The sequence below is a fragment of the Oxyura jamaicensis genome, chromosome 2 (genome assembly GCF_011077185.1).
Source record: "Oxyura jamaicensis isolate SHBP4307 breed ruddy duck chromosome 2, BPBGC_Ojam_1.0, whole genome shotgun sequence".
Taxonomy (NCBI): Eukaryota; Metazoa; Chordata; class Aves; order Anseriformes; family Anatidae; genus Oxyura; species Oxyura jamaicensis.
This window is the reverse complement of record NC_048894.1, coordinates 25,646,401-25,671,519: the sequence shown is the minus strand read 5'-3', so window position 1 is coordinate 25,671,519 and position 25,119 is coordinate 25,646,401. Positions and strand designations below refer to the sequence as shown.

The following is a 25,119-nucleotide window of genomic DNA, read 5'->3' as shown; positions in this document are numbered from 1 at the left end:
GGACTCTTCAGCTTCTCACTCTGTCCTGCCAGCGGGTAGGCTGGGGGTGCAGCAAGAGCTGGGAGGGGACAGAGCCAGGACAGCTGACCCAAACTGGCCAAAGGGGTATTCCATACCATCTGACGGCATGCTGAACAATAGATAGGGGTGGCTAGCTGGGGTGGGGGGGCGGCTGCTTGAGGATAGGCTGGGCATCGGTCAGCGGGTGGTGAGCAATTGCACTGCGCATCACTTGTTTTGTACACACTATTATTATTATTATTTCCTATATGAATAAATTGTCTTTATCTTAACTCACAGGCTTCACTTTCCCATTTCACTCCCCCATCCCAGAGAGGGAGGGGGGAGGGTGAGCAAACAGCTGTGTGGTGTTTAGCTGCCAGCCAGGTTAAACCACAACAGCAGCTGACAAGCTGTACTCAACAAATTTCAAACTGGAGTTCCCCTTCTACATTCTGTAGTGTTAAACAAACAAACAAAAAAACTGTTAGTGGGGACTATCTTTGAGCTTTACTACTACTACCACAGAGCTTTACTACTTGAAATAATGGCCCAATGGCTATACTGTGTAGGTTACCCATTACCAGTAATCACCTATGCTGAGTAAAGAAGGTTTGAGTGCCCTCATCAGCAATTCAACAGTGAGGCAATAGCAGGTGAAAAAGACATACCTTGTTACCATCAGGGCCTGGTGGGCCAGATGGACCACGGCTTCCAATGGGACCAGCAGGACCAACAGCACCACTTTCACCAGGAGGACCACGCTCACCCTGCAAGAGACAGTCTGATTGGAGTTTTTCCTTGAATTGGTCTGTAGCTTAGAGATTTAAAAGAACTAACTGATAGCAGTGACATTATGATGCATTTTTAGCTGAACAAACCATTATTAATATTAAAATCATGGACATATTGACTAAACTGGTCAGAAGAACTGTTTCTAGCTTTTGACACAAATATAGCAAGGTACCAAAGTCTTGCAATCATGGTAACAGCTGACAAATTACAGGTACTTCTTGATCATGGACTTTGGCTACTATGCTTACTTTTGCATGATGTCTTGCATACTGTTGTCAAATGGAGCTTCTGCTATCAATTTGAGGGCAGATAATTGCACAGGAGTGAAGAGAGGTGAAGGCAGTTATCTTCTAAAGACTATTCCAGGCTCTGGATTCTGCCCACCATTGGTTTACAATGACATTACATGGGAGGCAGGAGCTGGCTAGCAAGGGATGTTACCACTGAACTGGTTGGGATTAAGTCGACCTACAGACAATGTAGCTGAAAATTCTCATATGTATCAGGCCTCAGAGTAACACTGTAGGACCAGTCTCTTGCCATCCACACTCCCATTGTGAAGTTTGTTAATGCAAAAAAAAAAAAAAACCAACATCAGCTCATTGGGACTTCATATACTTGGATAATATTTGTATTGCTTATTTAGAAGTTTACTAGCACTGGTGTGTATTGTCTAATCATATACCCTGACAAGTGGAAAGAGCAGAGAAAATTATCTTTTCCACTCTGCTGTGTTCTGTACCCAAGAAGAGCTGTTTGTCTTGAGAAACTTCACAGAATCATCTAGGTTGGAAGATATCTCCAAGATCACCTAGCCCAACCTCTGACCTAACACTAACAAGTCATCCACTAAACCATATCACTTGTAAAAGTATATAGTTCATATTATTACTGAACACTTTATTAAGACAGTCTCTACTAGATTTCAAATTAATTACTCACTCTTGGGCCAGCAGGACCAGGGACACCAAATTCACCATGAAGACCCTAGAAGGGAGGAGATGGATTGATAAAAGTTATTTCAAAAGCAAACTTGTTAGTTTAAATTGAATGTTTCTTAGCAGTAAATAGAAATGCTTCTCAAATTGCAGCAGTATATTGAAAATTTTCAGACTAAAATGAATCTTTTAGATACATAAACGCTTTTCATATAACTGCACAAAATCTCAGAGCACACATGATAATAGCTGTACTTCTTGTGTGAAGAGCTATTGAAATCCAAGCTCATTTGTAAGGCACATGCAATTTAAGTTCTTTTACAATGGGACATGGAATGGCGTAACTATAAAATTTAAGGGTGGTTATGATGCATAGGATGTACAATTTGCAGATTCCATCACACATTAACTGTGCAGAATTTGGTGCATGAATTATCACCGTTACCTCAGTGCCATCGTAAAACTACTGAAATCAGTTATGTGCAAAGCCATACAACTGGAGTAATGCCAATTAGATTGAACCTTGTAGATTTCAAAATAAATTTGCAATAAAATATTCTTTATGTACTGTCTTGTGTTTTGTGTGGGATATTGTTGCTTACTGCCCAAAAAGCAAAGGATTGGTTTTATTTTTTCATACCAGAACTTTGAAAAAAGTATGTTGCAAATGACAGAGGACCTTCTCCATTTATGGCTATCTTTAACAAAAGGGACTATTAAACTTTACATATAACACAGATCACTTTGTTTTGTGAATGGACTCAACAAGAACTTGCTTCACCAGATGTGCAGCAGTAAACATAATGTTTATGCAATACCTGCCCATACTTGTGCAGTACTGTGTATGGCACTCACCCTTTCACCAGGTTTACCAGCTTCACCAGCTGGACCTGAGGGACCTGGCAGGCCCTAAATGTAAAAAAAAACAAAAAACAAACAAGGATACAAATAAAGTTAAGGCAGAAGCACTTCATGCTTTGTAAAACATAGATAGAGTTGGGCAGAGCATGTAGTTACTTACCTGGAAGCCAGGAGGGCCAGCTGGACCTTGTTCACCCTTTGCACCTTGGTTGCCCTGGATAAAAAGAAAAAAACGAGATTAATTTGGTAGCAGAAATACAGAAAAATTCATTTGAAAATGGGAAGTCCCATTGATGAAAAATAAATCACATATTGGATCTGTGTGGAGTCTATTACTTACAGTGACACCAGGAGGACCTTGAGCACCGTTGTTTCCCTCAGGACCAGGAGCACCCTAAATGTGTTCAAGTAGAAAGCTGTTATCAAAGTTTTGATTTGTTATGAGTTATATCCCTCCTAAAGTGCCTCTGTGTCAAAAATGAAGGTCTCTGGCTACAAATTTTGAACTCACACTGGTACATTTAAGCTGACGTCTTAGGTTGATTTGACTTACCTATTAGCTTGTAAGAGCTTTACTGTCAAAAAGCACTAAAGATGCTTATATATTTAATGTACTAGAGATGCTTACACTGCAGTTGTTTTAGTTATTGCAGTGCCTTCATCCTTACAAAAACTTCCTTTGGAATTACAGACATGGGAACCTGGCTGGGAGACTATATTTTTCCCAGAACAAGCCAATTATTGGAACCCTTACATGGAAGATTTACTAAATTACAACTATCAGTAAGAAAGTGCTGGAAATTTACAGAATAAATTAGTAGCTATACACTCTCCTCAAAAATTTGCACAGGAAGTGTTATGTTCTCCTCTTAATAGGAAGCTAATATCCCCTAATTAATTACTAAGTTAATACCCAGTAGGGATAATTTTCATTTACACTAATATTAATCTTAAGTAATAATCCCCACTGACACACAGCTATGTGTATGAGTTCTAAAGTGCTTTTCTGTTTCATCACCTACTCATGCTTGGACAAGAAACTATTATCTTATTACAGAGGCTTTGAAAATCTATGTTTTTCTCTACAAAGTTTTATAAAAGACATATCCACATACCCGTGGGCCAGCAAGACCAACATTGCCTTTTTCACCAGGTTTGCCAGGTTCACCCTGCAGTTGAAAAGAAAAAACACCAAAATTTAACAGACTTCATATTAGGTTCAGTCTAAACTACTAGATACAGACTGATACTCCCCTTGCTCAAAGATTTATTGTACCATTTCTTTAACCCTAATGAAAAAAACAACTGACATCTGCATTGTTGAACCAGTTAGATAGAATAATTATACAAATGTCTTGTCTTTTCAGAACTCCAATCATTTGTTTTTTTGAGAAAATAATCCAAGCCCTTGACACTCCATGTAGATTCCTATGTCAGACACTACCTACGTGTGCATATGTAAAGCAACACTGCAAATCCAGGAGATAACAATTGTTACTTGTTTTCATCTGTGGGACATGTCAAAAGCCCCACTGAAATCACTGACAGCTTTTCTTCTCAGGAGCTTTGGACTACACTTTGAAATAATCCCCTAGAACTGAAATGTAGACTTTGTGTCCTACTTTTACAGAATTGTATATACAGAAATGATAAAGTGGACACGCAGAAGTTATAATACATGTATGTAGCTACCATCACTCTAATGTCCAAATATTCCTAATTTTTTGTTTGTTTGTTTAATCACGTTTCAGATAATTGGAAAGCAATTTAAGATGGAACTCGTCAATGTAAGTGGATGCCATCCAATAAACAGTACATGACACAGATGTATTTGATTGTTAGAGCTGGGGACCTACGGCTTAGTCTGGAAATAGTTTCATAGAAATAGGAAATGATTCTACTGTACTTACAGTGGGACCTTTTGGTCCAGGGAATCCAATGTTGCCAGGCTCACCTCTATTGCCAGCTGGACCAATTGGTCCAACTCTACCATCTGCACCAGGGAAACCCTAGAAAAAGAAAAAATACATGTTGAATGGCCGGAAATTTAGTTGGTTCTGAGAGTTCTGTTTTAGGAGAAAAGTATACTGACAGGAAGCAAATTCCATTTAACTTTTAAACACTGTTTATACATCACATGCACCTGCATTCCTTTTTCTCATTTTTATAGAGCTGTGAATTTCTTCTTCCTCTTCCAGAATATAGATCTGATCTAAGACCCACAGAAATGAATGGCAAATTTTTTACTGATCTCCTGAGTAATATGGTACTAAAGTCTTACTGGTTTTACATAGTCATATTAGACCTCAGTGTTGAGACCACTGCTTCTTAAATCTCAGTTTATGCTTATGCTTTGCATGCACTGGAAAAACAGAATGAAAATCAGAGTACTTACAACAGGGCCTTCCTTGCCGGCAGGGCCTGGGCTTCCAGGCTGACCTGGGAGGCCCTAAGAAAGGAAAGATTTCATGTCTTTAGAAGGCATCCAACATTTAATCAGCCTTTTTTTTTTTTTTACACATGCACACACACACAGATGCCACAGATACACATTGTGGAAACAGGGCTGCATGTCCTACTAAGTTTACATCTAAACTGAAGTTCAATTGAGTGGTGTGTGCCTCCATGTGGCTGAAAATGACTAAAAAGTGAGTACCTGTTTCACTCAAACTCATTTAGGCTCTACTTTAGCAGAGTTTGCAGATGCTTGTTAGTTCACAAATGCATTGAAAATGTTCACTTCATAGAAGGTGGGTGGGATAGGAAGGTAAAGAATAGATTAAAGAGAACAAAAGTCATTGACATGGAAATAATCTGTCTGCATCTAGCACCACTGAAGTGGATGGCTGTTTTCAGTGAAACCATTAGCAAAATAAAATTGAAATAATTTAGATCAGCCATCTCACATCATTTTAAGAGTTTGCTCTTCTTTTAGTTAGTTACAGAGGACACACACTACAACTGTGATCTTAATGATCACATTGTGTAAATAATCATAAGCAGAACCCCTCTTGTAAGTCAGTGCAGTAGCCAGTATAAGTGGATACTGCTCCATGATCAAGGCAATAAGATGCTACCACATAAAAAAAGAAAGGAAATTCAATTAACAATTAATAATTTCCTCACAGGTATTTTTTCAATGGACTGATGGAAATCTCCTAACTGTGGTTAGCACAGACTTTTTTTTTGCAGTTGGAGTTCTGAATAATTTTATCCCCCAAATGCAAGTAAGTGATTTTCTTTTTGCACAGTTCAAACTTACTCTTGGACCCATAAGACCAGGCTCACCAGGACGGCCACCATCACCATTAGGACCCTTAGCACCAACAGGACCACTAGCACCACGGTTACCAGCAGGTCCCTATCAAAATAAATACATAAAATTAGGCAGAGGTAGCAAAAACCATCATGTGTCTGTATATAAAAAGATGGTTTGGAAATAGTGACTCAGGGAGAAGTCTTACCATGACACCAGCTCTGCCATCAGCTCCAGGGAGACCACGAGATCCAGGCACACCCTGCAAGGGAACACAAAACAAATCAAGAAAGGGAAGGAGAAAGCTGTTCTTGTAGGGTGGATAACACAAATTTCATCTTTTCAAGCAGGTATGCTGAATATAACATAAGTGCAGCTCTAAGCATTCACAATACAAATTTGCAATGAGCAGTGTAAGAAATCTCTCACTTTAAACTCTAACCTGCTTTAAGATAGTATTTTCAGTGCTCAGTGTAATTTAACAGTCACTGTGGCCAACAGCTAGGATTTCACAACCTGGCAGGTAGTGTTTCACCTTCACTTCTCTGCAGAGCATTACTAGCTTATCTGACTCTGCACAACCTACATGAGGTGCAATACTGAATCCTTATCTCTATCAAAAAACCTGGTGGAAACACTGCCTTTATTTCCTAGCCTTTCCCACTGAATTCCTGCTCCTCTGTGAAGCCACAAGCATCCTGAAAGTCACTGTGCTGTTTCCACCCCCAGCAAAAAGGGTGTGAGACTTCCTTGAAGACAATGAGTTGTCTTTGCTTCGTATTACATGTGAGCCAATTATCTCTTTCTAGTAGTTAAATCCCATCACGAAGGTTTATAGAGAAATCAATAATGATTCACTAAACATTAAACAATGGATAATACAAAGCAACCTATAATTAATTCAGGGATAAGATAGTAAACAGAATTAATGCAAAGCAAAAACAAGAACGTTCCCAACTAATCAAAGGCCCTGAATGGCAAATGAGCTTTGCCTAACTGCAATAACACACATTTAATGATTTTAAATTATTTAAATTGCCTTTGTCTAGCAAAGCCTAGCTTTGTTTTTTCTTTCCTTTTTTGTTTCTACTTCTGGAACATGAAAAGAGAACTTACTCTTAGACCAGCAGGGCCAGGGGGGCCAGCAGAGCCAGGTTCACCATTGCTGCCTCTCTTGCCTTCCTCACCACTTGGACCAGGAGGGCCAGGAGGGCCAGCAGCACCCTATTTCAACCAAACAGATGAAAAGAAGAAATCAGATGCTGTGTTGCAGGTATTATGAGGCTTTACTCATTGAAACAACACTCACACATTGCCATACTTACAGGCTCACCCTTGTTACCACTTTCTCCCTTGGCACCAGCAGGGCCTGGTTCGCCCTAGAGTCCAACATAAAAAGAGATCACAGAATTACATGCCATTCTACAAATCCTTTTTTTACCTGTACAGCTTTCATGAATCAAAATATTTTTCATCATCTAATGTAATGCCTGCCTTTATTCTGATACATGGTCAATGAATGTAACTGTACTTTTGGCCTAACGGGCATGAAAACAAACATGTTAAAGATGTTTAGAAGTGACAGTAATGGAAGTATGAAGCATTAAGTGCTGGGTCCTCCACTGAGGATACCCACTGAGGGCCTGACTGGGAGACTGCTGTCACATCTCTTGATAGCATCAAGATGGACAGAGCTTAGTGGTTCTTGTACTCGAAGGGAGTACAAAGTCATCCTCTTCAGTCTCAGTGTAACAAAGAAATGAACCACAATGCCTTATTATAGTGAAGCAACAAAAGTGTCTGCATTAAATGCAAAAATGTATCTAGAGGAAATCTTTTACAATGATGGACAGTTGTGTCCAGCTTTCAAATGAAGACATGCAACAGAAAAAGTCACTTACAACAAGTCCTCTAGCACCACTTGGACCAGCGGGGCCAGGAGGACCAGGAATACCACGGGGACCAGGCAGACCAGGAGCACCAGCAACACCAGGAAGACCCTGTCCAACGGAGGGAGAAAATGTATGGTGAGCTCGTTATCTTTTCTGTTGCATTTTTTTTTTAATTTAAAGCAAGCAAGTGGAAGTATGGCTTTACTTACAGCTGCACCTTTAGCCCCAGGAAGACCATTAGCACCAGGGTTGCCCTATTAAGACAGGAAAAATAATAGTGGTTAATTCAGAGTCTCAAATGCACCATTCAACAATAAAGACTAGCAAGCTACTCACTGGAGGGCCAACGGGACCGCTGGAACCAGGAAGTCCAATCTCTCCTCTTGGACCAGCAGGACCACTAGGGCCAACATTACCAGCAGGTCCAATTTCACCCTGTTTGAGAAAAGGATAAAGCTCTCTATCAGTATGCACACCGTTAGGGCCATAGCAAAGCAATCCTTTATTTGCCTGACATTAAGACAACACTAAGATACAGGTTCCTGTTTCAGAGACCAGGGAACTAAAGGGCTTTTTTGGACTTGAAAGGCACTGAGGCAGGGAAGCCTAGGTAAGCCCATTGAAGCTGATGGTTAACACGGGAACAACAGATTATCAGCATATTTGTGTTATTATCAAGAATTACACATCAGGTTGACCTATAAAGTTAGGATTAAGATTCCAGTCTTATCTGCAGCCATGTGTCTCCAGCAGTGGCCTAAGATGCCTTACAGTGTTTGAGGCCTAACTGACCATTATCTTGCACTTTAAGCTGTAATTTGCGCTGATGCAAAGTGCAAAATGATGGCTGATCAGAGTATTACTGAACAGCGCTCACAATGGTGTAAATGATAGGGGAAAAGGTTCTAAGTACTGCTCTCAGAACCTCAGAACTTTGTATTCACTAAGTCTATTTTAAAAGCCTAAACTGAATACAATGACAACTTGAGAAATTCTGAGAAATTCTGTAAGTATCCAGAGTCCACACCCTGGATATGTAGGTGGTTTTCTCTTGAAATTACTTGCTGTAACCACATTGACATCTGTATCAGAACAGGTTTCATGATTTCCAGAAGTCTTGTTTTTTTTCAGAATAAGAAATTTTCCTCATCTTCCCTCAGTTACTATGAAGAGGTCTAGCAAACAATACTCTATCTTACTACAAAGGCAGATCAAGGTAAGAGTCTTGTCTATTGTGACACAGAATTTGTGTACACGAGTTAAAGATGAAAAACAGTATCACACTACGTATGAGTGTACGCAGCTTTTCTTGACAAATAGTGAAATTTGTAAATGTAGCGTATGGACACTTGCCTAAAATCTTATGGGCAATTTCAGTAAAATTCACAATAATGAGCCTTGCCCAGGTAAAAATGCTAAGATCTGAACAATAAACTGAATCATATAGTCCACAACAGCAAAATGGTATTGTCCTAAACCAGGAAAGTTTGAACGCAGTTTCTGCATTGTAACTTCAAGAACTCAGGTTGGAATGAGCCTGAAACGCAACTGCAGCTTCTTTGCCCTCCACTACTTATTTAAAGTGATCAAAACTGGTACTTTATTTGTCACAATCCGCATCATCTTTCAATGGTGCATAAAAACAGCAGCATCACATAGGATGCAGTGAAAAATTAGGTTATATGTCTTACTGAGCCTGCCTAGCATCAGTCCTCTGAGTCAGCTCCCACCTAACTCATTAGCAACTACAGCTCTCAGCCATGACTTGCTGGCTGTGCAGGCCTCCTGAGTTTTTCTACATGGATTTTGGATGTAGAACTGCATCTGTCACACAAGACAATACAGTCACTTCTGGAATAGAATGGGACCTGGATCCCAAAGTAAAATCTTTCTTCTGGACATAAAACATGCTAAATAACTTGTGAACACTTCAGTATGTGTGCATATCAGCTGTGAAATTAACTGCTAAATTTGATATTAACTTTCATATATCAAGTTCTCCAAGTACTGTAGGAGTTCATGCTCATTCTGATCTGTAACAGTTTGATAAGACAGCACTCCCACTTCAGAGAGGGCGTATTTTTGTTGCCTATCAATACTAGTAACTAAATTTTATATTCACTGTACAAGTAGAAGGAGATATTCATACCTTAGCACCAGGAGCACCTGGGAAGCCTGGAGGACCAGCAGCACCAATAGGGCCCTATGAAACCAAGGGGAAGCATATGAGTAAATGCATTCAGTGATTACACAAGTATCTTGCTTGCTCACGTAAATAGATTTTTTTAAATGCACATTTACTTAGACATTTCTGCACATTACCACTTCAGAACATCTGTTGCCTTTTGCAAATCCAAATGGACAGGTTTGGTTCACTACAAACAGTTGACAGCAAGGTCAATGCTGAAAAATATTTGTAGTGCAGCTTAAAAAAGTGTAAGTTAAGCAATGACTGGTAAAACCTTGCCTTTAGGCCAAACACCTGAGAAAGAATAAAACAGAGGATGGGCTGAGACAGACATTTACTGTGCAGGGACAACTGTGTACACTTTCACAGTGGTAATTGCTCTGGCCTATCACAAGAGCTCGTTGTTGCTGACAGCCTTTGTCCTTCACAAATGGGAAAAGGATTGGTAAGATCTCTGCATCACTTTACAAGCCAGTGCTTGACCAAACTTTTAATTAAGTCAGTAAGAATGTTTATGAGAATTTGGATCAAGCGTAACAGCTGCTGAGGGCAGGAGTTGATTCTAAGGTGTGAACAGATTAGCAATCTTCATTCATAAACAGAATAATTTTTGAGGCAGCAACTATGCACAGCCACAGTGCACTTTCACGTCAGCTTGCCAAAGACCTTCTACTGAACCTAGCAACTGTTGTAAAATTTGATTATGATAGGTCAAGTTTCCTAGCATACAGTAGCCAGACACCAGAAGAGAAGAGACATTGATGGATTTATAGCCTTGTTATTCTTTAATGTATAAAAATACAAAGGGATAGCTTTTCTTTGATTATTAATGAAATATCCAACTCATTCAGCTATTGGAGATTGACATCTGCTTTTGTGAGCTAACATCTTTTAATTATAAATACCCGTTATAAAACTACCTCAGTTCCAAGAGATTCAAATGGGTCAGCCTATATAGCAAATAGGAATTGGCTTCTGACATTCTATAACCTACTGCAGTCATTATAAACTGTGTACCTGGCATTCTCACTGGTTTTGCACACAGAAAATGAGACTAACTGCCCTGTAAAATATGCATGAAAATATAAACTTTCTGAATTTTCATTATGGTGACTCTTTACATTTTAAATTCTTAGAGGAATGCGAATTTAATGGTATTTTTGTTCTAGTTTTAAAAAAATAATTGCTTTACACAATGTTTGCAGCATCATAACTTAATTATATGTAAAATAACTTCACTGGCATAGACACAGTGACCCAATGCAAACCCCTGCTACTACAGATTGTCTATTTGTCTGTTTTAAATGCCTAATTATTTATCTTTTTAAATACTGTGTGGGGGAATTGAAGTGAAACTCATACTTCTGCAAACATTCTATTTTGTTGGAGCATGACAGATATTTGCTGTGATGAGGAGTATTTAAATCAACTTCTGGCAAAGTAGACAGGACCAAGAATGGCTTCATCATTGACCCACACTTTGAAGGCAAGAAGGAAAAACTATTCTGGGCTATTCCTGATTTTTTTTTTTTTTTAAGCTTTGAAACTCTACCCTTGTGCCTACATTTACATCACTGAAATAAATGAGGTTTACTGAAGTTGGTGGTACACTATGGCAACACTAACTCCTTTAAAAGGGGTGTATCTGAATCAGCACTTACTGGAATAGTATTGCAGGTGCAAAACTGTGCTCCAGTGTGCATATAATACTTTCAGGACATGTAACATTAGTCCTTTGCAACACGTGCATGGAATTTACCTGTTAAAACCTATACAGTCTCTTTAGATCTGGAATGAGAATTGTTCTGTTACACTGGTGCAACTGAGGATTCTGTTTCCCTAACACTAGCGTCAATGAGAGAGTATTTTGTCCCTTTGACAAAGATGTGTTTAATATAAAACTGAGGATATTGTCTGCAATGGGCTTACTCTGTTGCTTATCAGACCATCACAGAAAAAGACCTGTGTTAAAAACATCCACAGAATCAACTTCTCTGAAGCCTGAGGAGTCCTATATAAAGGGAGTAATGGACACAAGGCCTAATGGAACCAGGTTGTTAAAGATCAAGACTGGAACTTACAGCAGGTCCAGTGGGGCCAGCACTGCCATCACTTCCACGAGCACCCTGTGAGCAGAGAACATGGTAAGTGGAAACTGGAGAGAGATTCAAAGATCTGAGAAAGCCACAGTAAGCGGCTGTTCATGACTACAGACAGACAAAAAGCCACTTACAGCTGGTCCAGGGGCACCTACTCTTCCTCTCTCACCAGGGAGACCACGAGCACCCTGAAAGAAAAATTAAATTCATTTATACCTGTTCACTAGACATATATATATATTTTTTCTTCTGCTAAGTCACTATATGAAGAAGGGTGCAGCCAGACAATTTTATTCCATATATTCATAGATTATTACATTAGAACATCTAGCTAGCTTGAGTGTCACTGATGGTAACTGGTCAAAACACTGGCTGAGCCTTATCTGTCAAATTTTCCACAGCAGTACTGAATACTTACAGGTTGTCCTGGGGTACCATTTTCACCAGGGGCACCAGGTTCTCCCTAAGAAAGAAGAAAGTTCACGGGCTTAAATTACCCATAGGATTCCTTGGACAGACAACAGAACATAATCTAAAGAGATACTCAATTGCTGTATTCTACCGTCCTTGACTTCTGTAGCACTCACGCCACCATACAGAATAACAGCACGTCATCTCCTCAGGATGCAGAGGAAGTGACTGTCCCTTATATACTGGAACATGGCCAGTTGAAATCACCTTAGAAGAGGAGGCCCAGAGCAAATTGCTTCACTTGCCAATCTCTGCTTTCTTTACCTCCTTCCTTTATTCTGTGATATTTACTCTGTAGCACACATCTAAGAGATAAGGCCTGAATAATCAACTAATAATTCAAATCAAATGGCAGCTTTATATAGCTAGAGGAGAAAGAGAATGATAGTTTCTTTTGCCTTAGGTTAAGGTGACAAAGTTCCTAACCTGTGCTGTCAAACGTCTGGAAATACGACAGAAATACCTGAGGCAGATCCTGAAGACCAGTACTACTGGTATGAGTGACAGCCACTAAAATATTATTTATCTCCCTTTAGGACTGAGCTCTCAACAAGTCCACAGATGGTCTAGGTTGGCCTATAATGACAGGATTTGTCCTGGAACACTGGTATCCTGAACATATCTGAATGCACCTAGTCTTAAATGCTGCAAACTCCAGAAGTTTTTGCTTTAATCAGTTATGAGTGCCCTTGATTCATTATACTTGTGTTTTTCAGTCAGATTAGCACTCTTACTAATACCTGCTCCTTTATTTACTTATTTACTTTATCTGCTACAATACAATTAATAATTTTATAGACCAGTAGTGTTAAGCTTTTGGTAACAAGCAATAATGAGAATTAGTACTTGGCCTTTTCACTGTTACAAGTTCTTGAATATAAATCTACCATGAATAAGTCAGCAGCATTAATATTTCCTACAACCCAATAGTGCAGTAGTGTTTAAGAACACTGCTATTAGATACTGAAGCAGAATAGGAGAGATGATGAAATTAAGAAGAGTTTGCCAAACATGTTTCTAGACCATGTTTAAAAACACTTTCTTAATCAGAGTGTTAAAATATGCACTAAGCTAAGGAAGGTAAAAAGGAAAAAGACTGAAGATCAAGTAGCTTTAACTCAGAAGAACACTGCACTTATCCAAAGTTTTAGCAGGAAGCCTTAAAAGAAAGCAACATATCAGAATTTTCTAGAAAAATGAGATATTCTGATTTCAGTGTGCTTTAGAGAAAAATCCCAATTACATTCCATAGAAAAGCAGAGAAAGCCAATTACTAGCAGCCCAGTTCTGTAGCTCTTACTCATTTAAAGTAATCTCTCAACTAAAGGCTTAAGAATAAGGCCCCAACATGATTTCTCATGTTGAGGTGCAAGTGTTTGTCTTACATGGATCTGTTGACTTCTGTATCATTGCAACTGAGCAATGTTTAATGACACCATGGAAGATCAATTGGAGAGGACTTCAGATATATTTCCCTAGAAAGAGTTAAAAGCTAAAAATGCACACTACATTTTCAGATTTCATCTTTACCTTAGTGCCAGGAGTACCAGGTTGTCCTTTTTGACCATCCAGACCATTGTGTCCCTATATTGAGTAGAAAAAAATATTTAGTATGTATTTTCTCAGTAACTGCTACACACAAACTTATAGTCTTAAAAGGTAAATTCTTTCCATACTAAGTGATTTTCTAATATAATCTTACATTTTTTTTAAAAGCATTCTCTTTTTCCAAGAAATATTAAAAACTTCAAAGATATCAAAGCATTTAGAATATATACTCTCAACTTTGAAGAGATTTCCAGGTGTTTTCGGTATGTTGAAGTGTTGTCAGTTTTAACTATTCAGGGAAAAGGTATGTATACACTCACCCTAATTCCCTTAAAGCCAGGCAGACCAGGAGTTCCAGGGAAACCACGAGCACCCTAAAAACAGAGAGAATGAATGATTGTCTCTCATGTTTTATACTGCAGGTAAAAAGAAAAAGCAGTCTGTCATTAAAATTAGTGAGTAGATTGGGGTCATGATCATTCAAGTGAGGACCCACAATCATTCAAATGAGGATGATTTGAAATGAGGTCCACTCCCAGACCTCCCAGGATCAGACTTGTTCAAAGACTAAAAATAATTAACTTGATTTTCCAGTTCTGTATCCAAGAAATTTCATAAATTAACCTGTGATAGCACAGCTATTTTAAGTTTCTATGCCAAGGTACCACCACCCATGTAGCTCCTCACTATGTTACCTGTTACTATTACTCTTGCTTTACTAGGAGGGTAAGGAGGTGGGGGACAGGGAACAAAAGAAAGACATAACTACATGATAGCCCTGAAGGTAAGGACTACAATGGAGATACTGAGATTAATCCATGTAAGGAATATAGCTGGATTGTTCATGGTGTGCAATTCAGAAATGTCATTAGGTTTCATTGCTAAGAGCATTGTTTTATATAATAGACAGTAGATCAATACTTACTTGAGGGCCAGCAACACCCCTCTCACCAGGTCTTCCAGGTTTGCCAGGGTGACCCTAAAAATGCAGTAAAAATGCACTGAGAGGATAGCTCATTTTATAAAAGAACATCTTCCTTAAGAAAAGACATTAGCAAAGCTTTTCCTTTTTGGTAGACAGCTTGTTAGCTTCCCTTTTCTTGTCTTCAGAAAGCTAAATAATGTATTTGGAGAGATTTTAAAGTTATATATTTTTCTGTACATTTCCAACAGACAGCATCTTTTGTACTATTAAATAATTTTTCAGGGGCTTATTTATTCTATCTGATAATAAAGAACAATGTAGAAATGATGGCCAATAGAATGTTTAGTTTAACAATAATCTAATGTTAGAGTTGAATCATAACCCTCAAAGAGATGAAACAGTTTTAATGACTTACATCTTCACCAGCCTTTCCTGGAGGTCCAGGGGGGCCACGAGGACCTTGGGGACCCTGTTAAAAATAGATTGAGTATTACATCAAGCACTTCAGATAAGTCTCTTCTCTGGTTTCTCAGTAGAGTTTGGGCATAGCTGGAGCCTGAACTGAATCAAGGTACTTCCATTCTAATTGCCTTTGCACTTCATGAGTTTCCAATTGGAAGGAGTCTGAATCTGAATGCTCAGCTCTGTTTCTGTAACAGGATCAAGCAATTCTAACATTCAAGAACAAGCATATGGATAGGATTAACAGGCCTAAGCATTACAGGCCTATCTTTGCATCTTATTTCTAACGCTCAGTGTCTGTACATGAAACCTGTACTTACTGTTTGACCAGGTTCACCAGGCTCACCAGGAACACCTTGAAAACCAGGAGGACCCTAGAAGAGAATGGAGATTGTTAGTGTTTGAACTCGCTAGTTTATAGTTATGTCTAAATCCTACTACTAATACATTGAGTGTACTTACAGGGGGTCCGGATGCTCCAGGTGGGCCTCTAGGTCCCATTAAACCCTAGGGAGAAAAAACAAATCATTATTTTTTTAGAAATTACTATTACCTAAACTCATCTATAACACCAGTTCCTGGTATTCCTAAAATCATGGTAATGATGACAGTTTTCAATGTGCAATGTCCAAATGAAATTTGAGGAAATTAAGAGATCTGCATGAATTTGCACAGGCAGAACAAATACAAACAAATCTGAAGCAAATGAGTCTGGTGAGATGACTTAAGAATGTATAATTATCGCTGAGAACCTTTTGATTAGGCTTCTTATTCTATTCTAGCTCATTAACAAGTGCTTTCACACATTGGCTTATTGCTCTATGTACCCTCTTCTTCCCTGTGCATGAACTGCCAGAGTTTAAAGACAGTCAGAACACATTAAGAAAGGCTGTGTTTTGGGCCTGTCCATTTTATCATAGTTTTCAGGAGGAGATATTGGAGAAAAGGATAATTAAAATAATAGAGGAAAAAAAGGAAAACAAATGTATGCAAATGGCAGTTTTACCATGAACTTGAAGGTTCACACTTCATTTTGAAAAGAAATCAATTTCCTCTTACAACTATTGAGAGCACACATCTATTTCAAATAATGATCTAATTCTAATTATTTCATTTTGCTTGTTTTTGACTAATTTCTCTCCACTTCACTTCCAAAATTAGTCACTAATACACCCTCCTTGGCTGACTTTAGAAATGTACATACAACTTGAAAAAAATGGGTCAAAAATCACTCCTAAAGGGGATTTTTCCATAGATTAGTGCACTTAGATCAGTCATCTTAAGCTTTACTAAGCAGGCAAACAACTTTAAACTGAAATTTAATTTAACTTTCTGTTACCAAATGGATGTTTCATGAGAGAATTCAACAGAAGCTATTATACTTTCATCTGCTTTTAAAACTTCATTGGGAACTCTGTTAGGTTTTTCTCATTACAAGGGGACTAACACTTTTTCAATGACTTATATACCATTCCAATGAGACTGAATAAACTTCATTAAGGGGAATAACTGTATATTCATTATAGGCATTAACTTATGGAAACTAATGCAATCCTATGGCTATAACAGTATGCACTAATTCTAGGAAAAAAACAACAGTTACTGGACAGTCTGAATCATACGTGCTGCATAAGCCCTGTGAATCTTTTCACACATTATATTCCCTAGCTGTTTTTCCCTGCTTTTCTGTCTTCCCAATCTCTCACATTTTCTTTATGGAACTTAATGCCTCATAGAAGATAGAACTTACTGCTTTTGCTGTCAATGAACCCTCATTGAGTCAACAGTTGGAACTTTTAGAAATAGTGACATGCCATATAAATCCTCATCTACATTTTCTAATTTATTGTCAGACACTGAAGGCCAAACTTGATTAAAAATAATCCAGTTTTCTTATATTAAGGATGCCAATGTATTTTCAAAAATTAATCTGATGATATACTACTTTCAGGAATGGAAAAAAGTATTTGACCCAGAATATGACCCAGAATAATCCTTGGCAGCCTTCATCCTGCTGTTCACCCATCAGATGCATTGTCTGTGATGTTAGTGTGCATGATGAATTTAAGCCTGCACATAATCTGCTATCTACATGCACTGAAAAATACCTGCTAACATCAGGAAGATTTAGAAATTCATGTAGAGAGGCAGAAGACTCCTTAAATGTCCATTTGAAAAATAGTATACTGGTAAAGATTCCTCCTCAGAATAACTTTGTAGCAGCAAGTGCTAGCTTTCACTTGCTCAGAACCAAATGTAGTGGCCAGTGTTCTGCCAAACCTGTACACTATCAGTATGACAAAAGGGTTGTCCAAAAGGGTTGTACAGCCATGGGAGATAAAATGGTCACTGACTGGAGCTGAGATACTGTGTTACTTTCTAGATCTGTGACTGCTTTAGATAGCATCTCTACAATTGATCTCATTCCTACAATACAAACTTCTGTCTCAACACAGGTAAAGTAATACTGTATCAAAGTAGATGTTCCATCATTGGATTACAAGATTCACGGACGTGTTATCAACAGACAGAATTTAAGCACAAGACCTACTTGTGCTATATTCAAGTTGAAGATACAGTCCTAAGACTTATTTCTAACACTTCACATTGCGCTGTCAAAGGATCACTTTACAGTCTGATTTAATATATGATCAAAACACTGATTTTATAACTATGCCTTGAATTAATACAGCTGGATTAGACTCAAAAGAAAATGTGAAATACATGTTTATGCAAGTTATCAAGTGCTAAATCTTATACTTACCATAGGTCCTGGGCCAAAGTCAGCCGCTTTGGATGGATCATATTGAGCAGCGAAGTTCTGTGGGTGACAAAAATTTGAAGTTAAAGCACCAACATTTTTACTTTAAAAAGTATTGATAGTTATCATTCTATAAGTATCTATCATTCTATAAGTCATCTGACTTGCTGTATGATATGTTAAAGGAACATACTTAAAACTCAGTAAACGTGGCCCTGTTACAAATACATTTATATTCACTTCTTCCAGAAAGACTTGATTTCACTAGGAAATCAACACATTGTCCTCAAATGTCTACCCAGTAGTGACAGAGGTACTGCAATAGCATGAACAGAAAATTAAGGATGTAGACTTGATGCCCATGAAAAATGAAAACATTCCGGAATCTCTCAAATAATTCTGCTTAATTTCTAATGAGAGAAGTTATTCATATTTTTTACCACATTACTTAAATAAAATTCACAGCCCAGCCCTGACAAATTATTGGATGAGGTGGGCCCTTCAGCTTCAAAAAGATCTGGAGAGCATGCAGCCTCAGAAACACTGCACTGGATTTCTGATCTTTTATTATATAAGTCTTGTAGACAAATACACGTCTTGCTTTGTAGCATATATTTTATCTCTTCACTAAAATGGGAGAGTTCTATGCAACACAATCAAAAATCCTTTTCTTGCTTGTTTTAGTTTCTATTATTTTAATAGACTAATAATAAAAAGTTTTCTGTTTGCTAATAGGAAAATAAATTATTGCTATATATATTGAAGGCAAAAGAGTATTCTGCCATGCCAGAGGATTTACTACACTTGCTAAAAAGACACTGTTTAATTTCTTTATGCTCCCAGCCCAAGCTAAGGTCAAACAAAGAGTTAAAACAACCATTTGACAGGGCATACATGATAGACACTTCTGCAGAAAGTGTGTACATGACAATCCACTTGCGTTCTGCAGCATTCATATAGATAAATGAAAAATTCTAAAGGAAAAGAGGTACTGACATTTAATTATGGACTTCTAGCTTAAAGGTAGTTTTCTCAAGCTTATTCCAGTACAGTTGCTTTCTCTTGAACACAACAGCAAAGTACTGTTTCTTTCATCCATCCACTTAACAGCACAGGTTTCCTTTAGTTGACTCCTAATCCATATATATTATGTTAGCACGGATCTAATTAACAGGGTTGATTTGCTCCTCTGCATAAGTCCCTGTTGAATATAGAATCCAAAGTTCCTGAGGAAATCCTAAGGAGTGTTTCACTGGAACTGGGACCACAAATTTAATGCCGAATCTAGTGGTCGGCATGATCTTCTCTCCAGAGTATGCTTCCTCTACTCTCCAGCAGAATGTCAGTGTTTTCCAGCAAATATACATTTAGCCTTTGGATGTCATGAAGCTCTGATTGTCACTTTCAGTAACATAAAATTTGGATGCCTTACTCCGCCAAGACCTGGAGGACCAGGGGGGCCTGGAGGACCTGGTAGACCATCTTCACCATCTCTGCCTGGTGGACCTGGTGGACCCTACAGGCAAAAGGAGGATTAGAACGTGAACATTAGAAGTAGCTTATAAAATCTCTAAAGTGATGAATTTATTAACAACTGGGAACCTACAGCACATACAACAGAACTGCTGTACATGTAGTTTCAAAGTATGTCCAACTTCAGAAAATAAGCATAGCCTGAATTTACATTGCCTTACCACTCCTCAATCAGATACACACTGTAGTTTCATATTTGAGAAGATTTACAAGGGTAATATTGAACTATGCTACCAAAGCACAACCTTCAGATTGAGAAGTTTCATTTTGAGCAACTAAAGCTTGGACATGAACCCCGGGTTACCCATACAGACCCACACAGCCCAACAGATTCTGTTTGTGAGAGCCAAAAAAATTTCTCTGACAAGCCGAGGATTGGCAGGTCAGTCTTACTGCTGTGAACTAACATATATCCAGTAAAAGACAAAGGCCAGTTTTTATCAACCTGGATTATCTGCTGCTATAATCAGAAATTTGATGGCAGTGAAACAGTATGTTTCTACAGGTTTTTGGTTCCTTTTGGTACCACCACTTTGCTATCACTGTCATAACCACTCCTACAACAGCTTGAAGGGACATGTGTTTGGTCCTGAATATTTGCTCTTACATTCTGTCATCTTCAATGCACAAAGCTGGTCAAGGTTTGCCATCACACTATTTGAAGTGAGGCATTTCATTTGGTCTAAATGAAATCCGTAATAAAAATCTTAAGAATTCCTAAAGGGACAGGATTAGGCTTGTTGTCTTCAGGATAAAGCATGTATCTTACTTCATTAAACAGATGTGGATACTGGCAGCCTAAAGCAAGTATCAGCTAAGGATGTGAATTTCAGAATACAACACTATAAAAAGCAGCAGTGATGCAGAAGCAAACCAGAAAAGCAGATATCAACAATACGAACATTGCAATTAAATACAATTTAATTATAACATTATAATTAAATTATCATACCAACTGTCCTAATCTATGGTTACGTTTAAAATTGCCTTTAACAGCAAAACGTCTACTCTGACTAACAAGATGTGGATGATAAATGCCTAACTGCTGAGAGGAGAGCTTTTTCAAGCCACCTTTGGAGGTACAGGTATTGGATGATCCTCTAGGCTACCTTTGTCTATTTGAGTTTGATGTAGACAGCTTATCCTGTTCAAAGACTATGTCTTTACGTGACAACTTTCTCTTTTGCATTTTCATGCACCATGTCCAGTACAAGCAGTCAGAAAAAAAAAAAAGTTTGCAACCTTCATCTGGAGTGCTAGGCTGTTCTCTGAACCAAAATCACATCTGATTAGGTACGATGACCGTAAGTAGGTTGGGGTGGTATTGCCAGCGGCAGCACTGGTAAATAAAAAACTTGATTTCTTTTTAACAAAATTGTACCTGTAGAAGCTTGCATGTATAATTATTTGATCTGTCATTAATGCCTACACTGTTTTTTTTTTTTCCATACTGATTTTCCTACAACTGTTCAAAGACCACAAATACATAACCGTCAATCTAATTCCTTACCCTTTCTCCCTGTGGCCCTTTGTCTCCTCTGGGGCCCTGCTGGAAGAAAAGAGAACTTAATGAGTTACCGTGGAAAATTTCCAGGAGGAGAAATTTCCAATATACAGAAAGAGATACATTAAAAATAACTAGTGTACATAAAAAAACGAGGGAAAGAAGACTGCATATAGAGGTCCTATACATATTTTCCACAATATATTGTTTTTCTTCAATACGCTATTGAAAATAGATTAGTCACTATCATCACTATGTCAGTTAAAGTATCAGTGCACAGTCCACAGAAGTACTTACACAGTTTGTTTTATTTTCTTCTGAATAACTGGCTCTAATTTAAGAACAGTGACCTCTAGAAATAAAATGGAATCTATTTAGCCTTTTAGACCAGCGTCTAAAAGATATTAGTGTACGGTTCAATTCATGAAACCTTTCTAAAGGAAATCTTGTTGAACAAGAATCCTTCCTTGAGGCAGTTTTGTTCTTGGTATGCTTAGTTCTGCTCTTGGATAAAGCAGGTTAAATGCAACATTTGAATTTACCATGGTGTTAACATGTTGCACCCAGTGTTCCCTCCTTTTTATGTCCTACTGATCTCAGTGAACACTGGAAATAATGATTTAGTCAATATTCTGTCATCAAACATTCCACAAAATAATGCTCTGCCTAGGAATATTTGAGGTCATCTACATTGCCAGAAAAGAAAAACAAAAATGCTTACCCTTCGCCCTGCAGGTGCCTAGAAGAGATAAAGCAGAGAATTAAAAGAAGATACAAATTATCCCAATATTTTAAACTAAGCTAATATACAAACTTAGGCTCATCTTCTTAAAACTCTGTAATTTATGTCAGTATAACGTATGTAAGTATACACTATGCTTTCTAAATTACTAGGAAGGCTGAGAGTTTACTATCTAGTGAAAATATACATACCTACATAAGAACATTCTGTTGAAGACTGTCAATTTTATACTTATAGCCTACAAATATAAATGGAAGTCACACCTCAGTTCTTTCATAATCCTTCTGTGCAATGCCTGGAAGACTGGCCTTAAAGTATAGTCAAGTCCAATCCACACTGCCAGGTATAATGTCCGAACACCACTGCTCAGTTATTTTCTCCTCATGATCTTTACACCTATGAAGGCAGTCTCTTAAAAAGGCCAGCCCACTTGAGAAATTGGGGTGGGTACTTTTCCATGCAGTCCCCTCAGGATTTAATTGGTACCTTTCCATGGCCACCTTGGGAATTAAGGTTAGTAAATAATACTGCCCTGAAAGGGTAGCCTAGCCTGTTAATTGAAGCTGAATATTATATATTAGATGAAAAATAATCATACTGACCTCACTCACATCTGCAGAAAGAAGGGAAAGGAAAAAAAAAGATAATTAGATTGTGGATTCAATGGTTTTAAAAGGTTGACATTTCAGTATTTTAAACAAAAACGTATTTTTAAAAGCAAAAAAAGTTTTCTTAATGCAATTTCTTTCTCTTAATGTGATTATCTTAAACTGTAAGGACTCACAAGTGTGATCACTGCATTTTTCCAAGTCAAAACAGATTTTCTAATAAAATAAAACAAGTGATTTGGCTGATACATAAATAGACAGGTATTTTCAATAAGCCTGTTGTGAATACTCTTAAAAATATCTCCCTGGAAAGAAATACATGTATTTTCATGTATGTGTGCATGCAACAGACGAATAAAGCCAGGCATGATGACACGTGTGAAGTCATTAATTGGAAGCCATAACTTTAGGTTTTAATATAGACAGCCCCTCTCACTTTTTATGGGGAATGGTTCTACTCAAAGGGACCCATTTCCAAAATTTAAAATGCCATTGTGTAAACAGAATAGCTTGAAGCTGTTATCCACCAAATAGCAAGAAACTATTTCTGTATGTTACTTCCTTTTAAGTACGCTCTTGTTAATTAGATACAGAAATCAGTTTTTAAAATCTGTCTTCCAGAGTTCAAGCAGTGAATGCTTTGGTTTTGGCTGAAACTTACCATGGTAAAAAATGTCTTTCACCACACTTCGATGCCAACAACCTGACATTTTACTAACAGGTTAATTAATGGGTGTGGCATGCCCGTCCCCCACAAAAAGTGTCCCTTTGGGGGTGTGTGATGGCACTAAATTCACATGGTTCACACAGTACAGCGGGAAGTGGTGTGCGGATGTGTGATGATGTGCAGATCATCATCAAGCTCCAGAACAGTGGGCAGAATACCAATGCTAACTCAATATAAATGTTCAGAAAGCGGCTGTCTGCGGCTGCTGGTGACACAGATGACTGCGCTGGGTTATTTGGGGAAAGGGCAGGGGCTGTGGGGACGTCGGGCTTCTCGCCCGGGTCTCTCAGCCCCCGCCGCCGGCCCTCAGCGGCCTGCCGAGGGCGCTGCTGCCGCCGCCCGTCACAGGGGGAGGGAAAGGGCCTGGCCCCCGGCCCGAGACGGGGCCCCCGGTGCTCGCCTCGGGCCTCGGCCACCGGGCTGAAGAAGCCTCGGCGCCGGCAGCGGGGGGCAGCCGGCGACTCCCCTCGGCTCTGCTGCCCCCTTCAGCTCAGCACTGAGCCTCCCCGCCGCCCTCGGGCCGCCTTCCCCCCTCGGCGGAGGCTTAAAGCGGGCGGAGAGCCCCGTGGGGCCGTTCGGTGCCCCCCGTCGGCTCGGCGGGGCCGGCTCGGGGCGCTCCCCCCGCGGTGCCCGCTTCGCCTCCAGGGGGCGCGGCGGCGGCGGCCCGCGGGGAGCCGCGGACGGCGGGGGGGGGGGCCGAGACCCCGCTCCCGTCTCGCCGGGGCTTTAAGCATCTGCTCTCCTTTGGATGCGAACTTTTTTTTCCCTTTTTTTTTTTTTTTTTTTCTCCTTTTTATTTTCTTTCATTTTTTCTTTTTCCCTTTTCTTTCTTTTTCTTTTTTTTTCTTTTTCTTTTTGATGGGGCTCCCTGGGATAATTTTACCTCGTCGTGCTTTTACTATCCTTTCGTAGTTCTGGAAGGAAAACAAAACACCCTAACCAGGCTAGACCCTGCCCTGGGACGGAGGTGGCGCTGCTACGTGATGCTCTCCGGGGCGCCGAAAGCTGCCGCTCGGCACTCGCAGCCCCGCGGGCTGCCGTCGGCGGGGAGCACGGCGGGCACAGAGCGCGGAGAGCCGGCCGGCCGCCTCCCCCCGCCACCACCCCGGCCACGACCACGCTCGAAAGCAACTTACGTTGGCTCGTCGCTAGGCACGAAGTTACTGCGAGCAGCAACACAATCCGCGTATCCACAAAGCTGAGCATGTCTACACGCTAGACATGCAGACTCCTTGTGCCGCAGAGTCCCCCCGGTCGGTGGCTAGCTATTACCTGCGGGACGCAGGCATACAGTCCCGATAAGCGACCCCCGACCTTCGCACACCCCCGCTGCCCGGCACGCTCAGTGACCCCGGCCCCGCTCCGCCCTACTTATACCGCAGGAGGGTCCCGGCGCCGCGAGCCGCCGCTGCCGCCGCAGCCAATGGGCGCGGGGCGGGCGCGGGCCCCGCGCGGCTCCCAGGGCCGTCACGTGCCCCGGGGTCGGCGGGGAGGGGGGGGGGGCGAGGAGGAGGCAGGCAGGGACGGAGGGAGGGAGGGCACGGAGGGAGGGAGGCGGCCACGCTAAATTGGTTCCATGCTTTGAGGACGTGGACACTTTGAGGCTTTCGGAAGGAAAATCTGACTTGCCGTCTGATTTTTATTTATTTATTTATTTATTTTCAAGACGTCCCCCGCCCCTCGCCCTGATTTTATTATTATTAGTATTATTACTGGGGGCTGCGCGGCCCCCGGGGGCGCTCCGAGGGCTTTCAAAGCGGGAGCTGTCCAGGGCCTGGTGGAGAGGCACCGGGGGCGGGCTGCCTGCCG

At 39.9% G+C, this 25,119-nt stretch overlaps 1 protein-coding gene across 3 annotated transcripts in view; it reads right to left on the bottom strand.

Moving 5' to 3' along the window:
* Window positions 1-24,668, bottom strand: part of COL1A2 (collagen type I alpha 2 chain) — a 36,782-nt gene extending 12,114 nt beyond the window's left edge. For 2 of the 3 annotated variants that reach the window (XM_035317175.1, XM_035317177.1), the window contains exons 1-31: window positions 24,447-24,668; window positions 22,578-22,588; window positions 21,955-21,972; window positions 21,240-21,278; window positions 19,629-19,712; window positions 18,200-18,256; window positions 15,898-15,942; window positions 15,756-15,809; window positions 15,389-15,442; window positions 14,974-15,027; window positions 14,369-14,422; window positions 14,031-14,084; window positions 12,448-12,492; window positions 12,164-12,217; window positions 12,012-12,056; window positions 9,892-9,945; window positions 8,079-8,177; window positions 7,952-7,996; window positions 7,752-7,850; window positions 7,176-7,229; window positions 6,967-7,074; window positions 6,059-6,112; window positions 5,857-5,955; window positions 4,990-5,043; window positions 4,505-4,603; window positions 3,710-3,763; window positions 2,935-2,988; window positions 2,755-2,808; window positions 2,589-2,642; window positions 1,738-1,782; window positions 672-770 (exon numbers count right to left, since the gene is read on the bottom strand). In XM_035317175.1, coding sequence (XP_035173066.1) covers window positions 672-770; window positions 1,738-1,782; window positions 2,589-2,642; window positions 2,755-2,808; window positions 2,935-2,988; window positions 3,710-3,763; window positions 4,505-4,603; window positions 4,990-5,043; window positions 5,857-5,955; window positions 6,059-6,112; window positions 6,967-7,074; window positions 7,176-7,229; window positions 7,752-7,850; window positions 7,952-7,996; window positions 8,079-8,177; window positions 9,892-9,945; window positions 12,012-12,056; window positions 12,164-12,217; window positions 12,448-12,492; window positions 14,031-14,084; window positions 14,369-14,422; window positions 14,974-15,027; window positions 15,389-15,442; window positions 15,756-15,809; window positions 15,898-15,942; window positions 18,200-18,256; window positions 19,629-19,712; window positions 21,240-21,278; window positions 21,955-21,972; window positions 22,578-22,588; window positions 24,447-24,516 — 1,863 coding nt within the window. In that variant the 5' untranslated portion in view covers window positions 24,517-24,668. The remainder of the gene's footprint in view (window positions 1-671; window positions 771-1,737; window positions 1,783-2,588; window positions 2,643-2,754; window positions 2,809-2,934; window positions 2,989-3,709; window positions 3,764-4,504; window positions 4,604-4,989; window positions 5,044-5,856; window positions 5,956-6,058; window positions 6,113-6,966; window positions 7,075-7,175; window positions 7,230-7,751; window positions 7,851-7,951; window positions 7,997-8,078; window positions 8,178-9,891; window positions 9,946-12,011; window positions 12,057-12,163; window positions 12,218-12,447; window positions 12,493-14,030; window positions 14,085-14,368; window positions 14,423-14,973; window positions 15,028-15,388; window positions 15,443-15,755; window positions 15,810-15,897; window positions 15,943-18,199; window positions 18,257-19,628; window positions 19,713-21,239; window positions 21,279-21,954; window positions 21,973-22,577; window positions 22,589-24,446) is intronic. The other variant, XM_035317176.1, reaches the window with a different exon arrangement.
* Between the last annotated feature and the right edge of the window lie 451 nt (window positions 24,669-25,119).